Source organism: Lichenostomus cassidix, chromosome 1, assembly GCF_008360975.1.
Source record: "Lichenostomus cassidix isolate B80296 chromosome 1, HeHo_3.0, whole genome shotgun sequence".
Classification (NCBI taxonomy): Eukaryota; Metazoa; Chordata; class Aves; order Passeriformes; family Meliphagidae; genus Lichenostomus; species Lichenostomus cassidix.
The window spans coordinates 48,493,339-48,504,538 of NC_139479.1; the positions used below are offsets into that span (position 1 = coordinate 48,493,339).

At 37.4% G+C, this 11,200-nt stretch overlaps 1 protein-coding gene across 1 annotated transcript in view; it reads left to right on the plus strand.

The window, feature by feature from the left end:
• The window catches only part of LOC146444634 (E3 ubiquitin-protein ligase MYCBP2), a 99,466-nt gene that overhangs the window by 64,741 nt on the left and 23,525 nt on the right, over positions 1–11,200 (plus strand). Inside the window, exons 19-21 of the mRNA XM_085049525.1 lie at positions 3,122–3,241; positions 3,981–4,062; positions 10,135–10,252. Coding sequence (XP_084905651.1) covers positions 3,122–3,241; positions 3,981–4,062; positions 10,135–10,252 — 320 coding nt within the window. The remainder of the gene's footprint in view (positions 1–3,121; positions 3,242–3,980; positions 4,063–10,134; positions 10,253–11,200) is intronic.

Sequence of the window (11,200 nt, forward strand, 5' to 3'; positions counted from 1 at the left end):
CTTCTCTCTCAGACAGATGGAGTCAATGTTTCTGTTCAGGGTTACTCCAGCTGGATAACACTGGAAGTACTAACTTGCTCTGCTTAAAGGTTCCATGGATCCCACAAGAAGAGTCTCTGCTTACCTTTCAGGAGCAGTTGTTTTGATATTAGTTTTAATGGAATGTAAATTGCACAATTGTTTGAAGAAAAACTAACGTGTATCTCCCTAGTTACAGTTGTCCCTTGAGACATGCAAATAAGCTTTCAGCATCCAACTTTGACTCACATTTATAAAAACACTTCGTCTGTGTGAAAGTAATGGAAGGAAAGGGGATGACCCAGTTTATTTGCAGCCTTATCTTGAAGTGTACGTTCTCCTAGCCAGTGTTGCTGGAAAAATATGATATGCATTGGCCATGTAATGGAGTAAAAGATAAACAGTGTAGTCCAAAGGTATTGATCTAAAAGTAAATAGTGTGATATTCTATTTGGCTTTGTATATTTTGGTCAAAAGGTATTTTTTTTCCTAAACAAGACTAGTTGTTTTAGTTGCAAGGGTTTTGTACTTAATCGCACGTAAATTATCACATGCTTATCAAGTTTTGAAGATCCAAACAATTCAGAACTCTTGAGATGGTTACTGACTGTGCAAAGAAGGCTGAGAGGAATTCCATTTTCACTGTAAAAATTTCACACTTAAGCAAAGCAAGATATAGTTAAAAGACAGTTGCTTCTGTCTATTCCTACATTCTTAGAGCCTTTGAGATGTTTGCTTTGGAAATTGATAATGTACTTTGTAAAGTATAACTTCGTAAAACTTTATCCTTTAATTTTGTTTCTCAGATAAGGAATTGCAAAACTTGTTTCGTTTGAGGGTACTTGTCTCTACATCTTGCTCACTAGTATTTAGTGTTTCTTCGAGGGTGGTATGGTGTTAGACTTTCATTTATGACTTTGGAGAAAATGGGGATATATCTAGAATCATGTTTTATTTAAAGGTAGAATCATACATGTATTTATCAATTGAGAAAACAGCGATCCTTTACTTTTTATTAGTAGTTTTTGGAGCCCTTTGGAGCAGGATATTTTTCTTAATGATGAGGCAGGAAATGCACATGTGCCTCTTCAAGTATCTGCAGGTGACTTGATATGTTGCTATTACGCGACCAGAAGACGCCTGCTGCTACATTTTGCTTATGTGACTTGCATAGGTGACATGGTTGCTGTATGTCTAGTGTGTTTCACTGTAGGAGGTGCATACAGCCATGGCACATTCTTACTGGACATGTGTATTCCTGGCAGATGATTATTTAACTGCATTTACACAGTGGGAAATAGCACATTTTTCATTAGTCAGTAATGTCTGAGGGAGGAGGGGAGACAGGGGCCACAGGTAGACTTCCAAAATAATTAGCTTTTTTGTGCTCCTGTCTGAAACGCTTGTATGAAATGGGGAAGCCATAAGTAGGCTGCTTGCTGAATAAATAATTCCGGTGGCAGTATTGGCTGCTAGAACAATCTTCTGATCACTTTGGCATGTAGAGTTTGTTGCAAAAGTAGGCATAAAAAGTTCAGAGATACTGTATTTGAGAAGTAGTCAACTAACGTACCTCTGAGCTTCTTAGGCCAGAATTACAAGACTAGGAGGAAAAATATAATTTTGGGGGGGTTGTTGTTGTTAAACAGTGATTCTGTCTCTATATTTGCTTTTGTTATTAATACAAAAAAGCTGCACACAGATCTTCAGAAACATTCTTCTAACTTGTGTGGAGTCTGGTTGTACACAACCTCAAAATTCCATAGAAATTCTGAGAGACAGGGTTTTTTTCACCATGTCTCCATTTCACATCTCTCCAGCATGTAGTGCATGTTTCAAGGAGATACTTTATCTGTGCTTTTGAACTTAATTCTTCAAAAGCATTCATACCTATATGCGCTGTTTCTTTACAGATGGGAACTACATGCAGATACATGTAATTTCTATACTCAGTCATCACTAGAAAATAGCTTTAGTCTTAGAAGAGTAAGATTTTTTTAAAACTGGTATGTAATAAAAGTATGAAATTACCGTATCAGCAGCTTCTCTGCAATAAAAAGTTTGAGCAATGTGTAGAAAAGCAGAATTACATTTTAAAAAATCTTAAAGTCTGTAATTGCTGTGCTTCACACAGGGAATAATGAAGTCTTGAAGTTCAGATTTCCACTGATGATTATTCAGGAAAATGTAGAAATTCTGAGTATGGATCTAAATTAACAACACCTTGAATTCTTTGAGCAGTATTTGTTTTCTTGTATCAGTTTTGGTAATAGAGCTGTACTCGGTCAGAATTATCAGAGAGACTGTGCAGTCATCTATGTGCACTTATTTTGCTTAATGTACTTCTGTCATTTCTCTATGCTAGACACAGTGTGACTAAAGTTTATTAGATGATGGAAACATTCCGATTACGGGAGAAAATGGTAGCTTGCAAAAAATTTAAAAACAACACATTGGACTTCAGTGCTTTTGTCCAGTGTGGAGGCAGTTTGACTTTAGGAACTAATAATGTACTTCATACTTACTAAATACATACATGCTTACTGAAAGAAATCCACATAAATTATATCTAAAAATGCCTGGAAACAGACATGCTCTTGGAGAGTATGTTTGCATTGTTAGAAATGAGCTGTGTAAGTAATTGTCAGGTACTGAAAACAGGGGCTCTGTGTCAAAGTTGGAGTCAAGTAAAATCCTTAAGGAGTAGTAATTGGAAAAGACAGACTAGGCTATGCCTATTGAACTACAGTGTTGCCTACTTAATAATTCTACCTTATTGAAGAATGAAAGTGGTGGCTGTTAAACAAAGCTTTTGAAGTTTGAGTTTTCTGTTTTGCTGTTCTTTTTGTGTGCTCTTTGGGAAGTTTCTGCTGTAGAGAGTATTTTCCAATGTGTAACTTTATAGTACATTGTTAAAAAATAGTTTCTATCATCTTCCCGCATCTGCTTTGATGCCACATTTTGAGCTGTCTCTTTTGCTACTCTGTGAGTTCTCTTCTGCCTTACAAGTGGTGTAGTGGGGAGTTACTATTCTGGTTCTATTCATTCTTCTAATATAGCTTTATTAGAATGCATGGGATATAATTGTAACTTTTGTTTATAGATGGAAGTGGAGAAAGAGGTGAGAAGGATGCCAGCAAAATCACAACATATCCACCGGGGGCTGTCCGCTTTGACTGTGAGCTGCGAGCTGTGCAAGTCAGTTGTGGATTTCATCATTCAGGTAAAAACAAATAAATGAATGTTAATCGTAGTACAGTTTTTTTTAAATGTTGTCATATGTGTTTTCACTGCTTTATATTCAGTTTTTAATATGGATGTACACAGGATTGTTGAAAGTTGAAAATGTAGCAGGGTCATTTTGTAGCCTACTACACTGTCAAAGAAACATAGAATATCTTCAGTTAGAATGCACCCACAAGGATCTGCAAGTCCAACTCTTGACCCTGCACAGGACTATCTCGAAGAATCACACCATGTCCCTGGGAGTATTGTTCAAACACATCCTGAATTCTGTCAGGCTTCTGCAACCGCTTCCCTGGGGAGCTTATTGCAGTGTCCAGCCGCCTTCTGGGTGAGGAGCCTTTTCCAGATACCCAGCCTAAACCTCCCCTGACACAACTTGGTGCCATTTCATCACATGCTAAAGTACGATAACCACCCAAGCCCCCACATCACCTCCCTGATTCCAGCAATGAAAGGCAGCTCACTGTCTTTCAGCACTGACAAGGACTATAGGTATCTATATTGAGTTACATCAGAGTTTGGAAGCAATTTTGGAGTCAGTTCAAAATACCTGTATGATAGAGCTCTAGTCCTGCATAGAGGTGCTAGTTGTGATGGGTTGTGGAATCTGGTCTAGGTCTTTTAGGGATCATTAACTGCTACTCAGAAGGGTAACCAGCGCTAGTGCAGTGCCATGTCATGTGCGTATGTCAGAAAAATACTTTGTTCTTTTTCAGTGGTTTTGATGGAGAATGGTGATGTTTACACATTTGGATATGGGCAGCATGGGCAACTTGGACACGGTGATGTTAATTCCAGGTGAGCTGGTAATTAAAGAATGTGATTGTGTATTACTGTACTGCTGCATAAGGAGTGGCTAAATTTCTAGTTCTCTGTAGCTAGCAAGTGTGAAAATTCAAATATAGACCAAATAAATTTGAAAAGCTCTTGTTCTCCATTTACTCCCCATAACCTGCTGAATATAAGATACAGTAACAGTACTCTTGTATTGCATAAATAATTTATTTAAGACATGAAAGCTTCTGTGCGTAGTTATTAGCATTGCAAAGCTATAACTGAGTTTGAAAGACTTCTTTCTCTCTAATTCTCCCTACATATATGAGAATTTCATTGAAGTCTCATTAAGATTTCATTATTTCTGTAAAATACTACATATGCAATAATTCAAGTAGTATGATATTATAAACCTAGATTAACCTGTTTCTGGTAAATCATTAATAAGAGTTCACAGAATATTCACAAAACCACAGAATATTCTGAGTTGGAAGGGACCCACGAGAATCATTGAGTCCAACTCTCATGTGAATGGCCTGTGTGGGGACCAAACCCACAACCTTAGTGTTAATAGCACCGTGCTCTGAGCAGCTGAGCTAATCTCAGTTCAGTTCTGATAAAGTCTCATTTTTTGCTCGTGTCCAAACTGAAGGCCTTAAGCTTTGGTCTCAGCTGCATTTTGTAGTAACTTATTTTGGGTGTTGGGAGAAGAGTGATGTGTGTTTTCTCTATGGTCAGTGGAAATAGAGAAGTCAACAGAGCATGGAGAGCTATGTGACTAACCATCTACTACTTACATGCTTTAGATATGCTTAGTAGCTCTGAAAACTTGATCTCCATTGACTACGGTGAGAGCACATGTAATTTAATATAGGTGTCTTTAATGTGAAGCTCAGTCTCACCCTTATTATCTCATGCTTAGAGTCTCATCTATTCATTAAAGTAACTAAAAAAACAGTGTTCTGCCTTAAAAGGAGATGTGATTGAGGTTTTGGACATGTACATATGCCGTATAATGCGCATGACAGGGTTCTCTGCAGTAGGAATCTTTGAGACTTTGTGTATCCAGTGACACTCAGTATCCTTATGTAAAAGGCATACAGAGTGGAGCATCCGTGACCTGTCTTCAGTTCTCTTGTTTCTCTTGTAGCTGTGAGGTGAAAATTACTGAACTTCTATCCTCCTAATCTCTTTGGAGACTTCAAAACCCTTCCTTTTGTCAAGTTCCTGAAGAAATCTTCATCTTAAAACTTTCATTGGATTCACTAAGCCAAAGGGGGAGAGGGAAAAAAGAAAGCATACTGGAAATGTTGGATGTTGCCTTGTATTGACTGCTGTGCCTGATAGTAGTCTCTGAAGTGTTACCCTTACTCAGTTTGCATTAGACTGGTGAATACAGTCTGTGTTTCTGTTTATGGGAGAGTCATGTCACAGACAAGTACTTTGGTTTTTCCTTCCTGGAAATTCTTGGGTACTTGTTCCAAGGAACAATGGCTTAAACTAGCAATTCAAGTCACAATTAGAATAAGGCCAGTTTCTGTTTTAAAGAATGAAGAGGTACAAACAGCAGTGCCATTTGTACTGGTAACTTACTGTCACCTCTTTCCAAGTTTGATGAAATCACTTGGCATTTTGGAAGGCTTCAGAGCTATCTGCTGTATTTGTCAGTATTTCAGGTAGTAAACCCTTCATCTTTTGCTCATTTAGATAGAAACTGGATGAAGACCAAATGTAGTTCTAAGTGAGATCCTAGAGGAGAGTATGAAAAACCTTATGCTGAAGGATAATGCTTGATCAGAAGTAGAAGCTGAGGAGGTGCAAGTGACTTGGCACAGACCTTTGTATCATTCTACATCACACCGTAGAAAGTGTCTGCAAAAAGTCTTGAAGAAATTTGGAGTATGTCCTATGCATGAGAACTGGCTGTAGTACTATATTGCTATTTAGCACCATCATTCAAATTATAATTTCTTCATTGATGTACTTCTTTTTCCAGCTTTAAGTAGAGATCTCTCCTCTGTCCTCACAGTAAGGGATTCAGAGAAGGAAACAGGGAATCCTTATGCAGAGTTCCACCTCAGTTGGGACGCAGTGGTGCTCAGATGGCCAGCTCCTGCCAGGTCAGTGGTATGTCAGTCATGCAGTGTGTCACATTGCCTGTATTGACCTCAGGAAGAGCATCATCTTCTGAATCCAGGAACTGTTACTCTACCATGTTTCTGGGAGAGAGAGAGAGAGAGGAGGAAAAAAAAAAAGTCATATTTAGGCATCCTTTTAGACACTTGTCTTGCAGTGTAAAAATGTAGTAGTGAGACTATATTTTTAAAGTCTTGAAAAAATGCTGAAGTATTTTGAATTCTGAGTAGCAGTCCAGACTTGCCTTTCTCCTTAATTAAGGAGATTCTGGACTCCTCTGTTAGAATATTGTAAATACCACAAATTCTTTCTTTACTTCAGTAGGAATGAGGTAGATTACATGCCATATCAGTAAGCTGGAACCATTAAATTAGTCTGTTTAGGCTTTTTGTTGTAAAATCCACAGTGGTAGATGTTGATGAGCTATTCACTACATGAAAGATTTGTCAGTCTGTGCTTATATTCTCCTCAAATTAGATGCTGGTGAATAGAAACTCAGTGGAAGCAAGAACTGCTTTGCAGTATCTAGTCTTGATGAAAAATAGCATGTATTATGCTCAGGTAAGCAAAGGCCTGTTTGTTGCTGATGCTTCTCTCAAGAAACTGGAACTTAAAACTCCAGGATCTTTCTGTTACTGTTGAAAATTTGTCTGAATTTTTTGTACAAACTCTTGACTTCAGCACTCTAGTAGCAAGAACATGATCTGACAGTAAAGCTCCAGAAATGGAATGTGTGAAGTAATATGGTCTTGATAGGATTTTGCTTCCAAAGGTTCAACAAAAGCATAAAAGAAAACTGATCAGGCCTTCTATAGATGGTCAGCTATGTTCCACTTGAAGATAGAGACTATATCCTATTAGTAACTGGGGAAAAAAAATGTTCCATCATCTGTTTATTAGGACCATGTTTATAGGTGCATTTTTTTATTATTTTATTCCGGTGGGGGTGTGCAGGTCATATTTACATCTTTTCACCAAATTTCCAGTCTGCTCTAAAATGTAAAAATCCCTGTTTCCTCTAATTAAATTGTCCAACTTAGCTTGCACAACTTACTTACACAGCTCATTTCTAACAATGCAGACATACTCTCCAAGAGCATGTCTGTTTCTTGTCTGCTTCCGTGAATTTTTAGACATTATTTCCGTGATTTCTTTCAGTAAACATGTATGTATTTAAGTACGAAGTGCATTATTAGTTCCTGAAGTCAAACTGCCTCCACATTGGACAGAAGTTGCTACTGGTTTCCTTTTGCCCACTACACAGCAACAGCTCCCAGTGAACCTGTGTTTACAGCACCACGGTCAGCTGCCCCAAGTGACATGTTTGGGACTGGATGGGCAGCTGCTGGCTGCACAAGTACCATGGACAGCGATTGTTCCAACAGTTCATGCCGGATGACTTTTCAAAAGACTTCAACTGTGCCCAGAAATGCTTCCTCTTTGGGATGGAAGAGGGTTTCTGTGTGTTCAGCCAGAATGCATCTGGACCTTCTTCGATCCTGAGTTAGCTGATGCACGTACATCTGCTCAATAATTCAGCCATTGCTACATTTTCCCAAGGGATCTCAGGTTACTTTCTCTATAGCTGAGGTTGGTCTTTTGTGATTGACCTGTGTCATATCCAGAAGCCACAGATTCTGTGACTTTGACACCAGCGTGTCTTTCCACTCCATCCCAGAAGAATACTCCTTGCTTTCTTTGATTCAAATGCAGAAACCTTGGTTATTAAAACTTTGCCCAAAGAGTCGCTCAGACTCTTCAGTGTCTATTCTGAGCTTTCCTGTGTTGAGTGTCAGAGGCATAGGAAAATACTCAGTAGTATCACAGGTTTTAAATTCCGTATGCACCAGTCAAACAAGCTTTTACTGTGTTTTTTAAATCCCTCTTCCTTTCATGAAGTGAAAACTAGTTTTCTGCAATTCAAGTTTGTTTCATGATGTAGTTAAGTATCTTGAACTTTTTATCTGTTCATTTCTAAAGTTGATACGATTGTAGTTGGCCATTCCAAAAGCTAGGTGACCTTAATGAGAAAGTTATTTAAGATGATAATGTGTTTCATCTTCTACATTAGGTGCTTATTTGATTTTGTTCTGCTGTTGCCAAGAGACTATCACACACAGCATTCACATAATATTGCTGATATATTTGACTGGAAAAACAGATAAATAGTTATGATAACAGCTTAGTTTTTGAGCATCGAAAAGATGAAATATTCACTGGTTTTTTATAAGCATATGATTGATAATTCCATGCCTGCAGCTATCATAATTTAGAGGGAGAGGGAAAAAAAACCTTGTGATAAAAATACTTGTTTTAAGCAGGAATGCTTTTGGATTAGTTACTAGTTATGCTTTCTTTATGGTTTGATGCCTTTTTGAGCTTCCCTAAAGTTAATGAAAGACAAATGTAAACTTTTTATTTTTAAAATGTTTCATCGTTGGTGCTACTAAACTTTACTCTGTGTGTCTGTGTAAAATCATAGTGATGTCCAAATCCATGTGCCTATAGACCAAGAAAAGTTCCTACATTTGAGTGTCATGTTGTAGATCCTCTATTTAATTTTATTTTGCCTCTCAGTTCCTCCATCTCCACTAGTCACCCATTGAAAGCTACATTCACCACCGAAAAATAATTTCTCTTTGTATGCCTGTGTTCCTCCTTCTTCAGGTCATCAGCCTATCTTCATGCTACATTCCTCTGTTCCACATTTTCATATGTTCACATCTTCCCATCTACCCTTTTTCTGCTGAACACGATGCTTCACCTTCCTCATACTTTCTTGACTTCTATTTTACCTGCAATTCAGCCAAAATCAGAACACTGAGACGAACCGTCTTTTTGCACATCAGCTGCTAAACAATCACTAGGTAACTGTGGGCTGACCTTTTTTGTTCCAGTATTAAAGAACCTGTTCTTATTTTAGATTAGCCTACTTTTGAAAGGCTGTGTTTGCAAGTAAGTTGAAATCATGCTGTTATCATCTGTATAACTCTCGAGCCCAGTTTCCAAACATAAAATTACGTGGGAATAACTTGTTCTTCAAATTCACAGTCTTTCTAACTCCTCAGGAAATTTCAAGTCTAGGTGGAAATTCATTATGGGATTCAAAATCTTGTAGGTTTCTATTCACTTTGTTGGGCTTGAAATAAAAATTTTAGTGTCTCCTACTTCCTTTTATCTTTTGCACTCTTTCTATCTAATTCATCAGTTCAGGTTTTCTTTCTTTGCATCTTGAACACCCTGTCATTTTTTTCCCTTCATTTTTACTGAAATGGAAAGGTTTTTTTTCTTATGCCTGTCCTTATTTGGGAGACAAATGGATTAGACCTTTTCATATCTCTCTGGAAAATAGTTTGGAGAAGTTTATTCTTTATTGAGTCTGAGTTTGATGGGAGAGGAGCTGATGGTGAGAAGCAGACCTTTATTTATTTTATAGTTCCCTAGACAGTGATCTTGGGAGGGCTGTAGCAATATTGTGTCTGGTAACAGTACTAGAGTATCAGCTGTGTAAGGCTTTGATTGCTTCATGATGTGAACATGGGTTTTTTAAGTGCTTAAGTAGAGTTCTCGCAACGTGATATTTTACTCCTACATTTCATTGCAATATATTTTGTATAGATACAAAAATACACGCATGTATATATTACTGTATCTACACAACTGTAATTCTACAATTACATATTAAATTAATAATTCTTATTCTATGCTGATTTCTAAGTGTAACTGAAGAGGGGGTCCTTGATCTGTTTCCCTGTAACAGAAGGGCATAAACTTAACTTAAGGGTGCAGTCTTTCAAACCGCAGTTTGTTTAATATGTAAGGTGTTTCTTGGCCCTAATTCACTTTAGTATGTCGATCTAGTAAATGTATTTCACAGTGATTGAAATACTCATAATACTAATTATGTTTCAAATGCTGCATGACCATACATTGATCTAGAATTAATTTATTTTCATATAGGGGATGTCCCACTTTGGTGCAAGCATTACCAGGTCCTAGTACACAAGTTACTGCTGGGAGCAACCATACAGCTATTCTCTTAATGGATGGCCAAGTTTTCACATTTGGAAGTTTCTCAGTAAGGAAATTTTATTTACTTACGGGAATAAGCTAACAGTTAATGTGTTGTTCAGAGACCTTTCAAGATTGCTAATACTTGCTCATATAGAACTGTGCATGACTTCTGCATGTCCTTCGTGCCTGTTACGTTTTAAAATATAGCCTTTAATATTGTTGTGGTTAGAAAAGCATAATGCCAGGTATTCTTGGTGTTTTTTTAATATTTTAATGAAGATGGTGATTTAAAATAGTGTTATTTTATAAGGTGCACCAGGTTTCTGAAACTCTTACTGTTTCAAGCTTGGTTCTAAGTAAATGTTGCCTATTCTATTACCTGTCTGTCTCCATTTAGTAGAAAAAATGTCCTGGTTTCTCTCATAGAAATAGCGCTGTGTTGCAGAAGTTCTGCTTATACTTGAGGAGGAGGGGTTATTGCTCAGTATAACACAGCACAATTCCAGTACACTTGTTTTGTATTCGCATGGTGAATATTTTCCCGTGTCCCTGTGGAATCCATTCTTATATTCACTAAATAAACATTTAAAAATTTACTTCCCTTTGTGCAGCCCTGTGTTTGCAAATATGCTCCTCATAGCAATCTCTGCAGAGTCATCTGTTGTTTGCACATTCCTACTAATGTTTTTATTGGGGTCTTTTTTGCAAAGGTAGTATATAGGTATTGAGCTATTTTTACATGCTTTAAAAACTATGTACTGCCAAACACAACAGAAATTTCACCTTTTGCAATCTTTTAACCAAAACAAAGGTTAAGACTGAAATTTTAGAAGTAGAAAGTAATGTTTTGAATTAAAAGTGAGTCATAAGACAGCTCTACAAGTAAGTAATACTTTGTTGTTTTTCAAACTTTAGGCAAGAGCTTTGGTGTCTGTGTTCTTGTCAAAACTGACATGGACATGTAAAGGTTTAAGCTTTGTTGTCTTGCCGTGAAACTTGGCCTCTCAAAAAC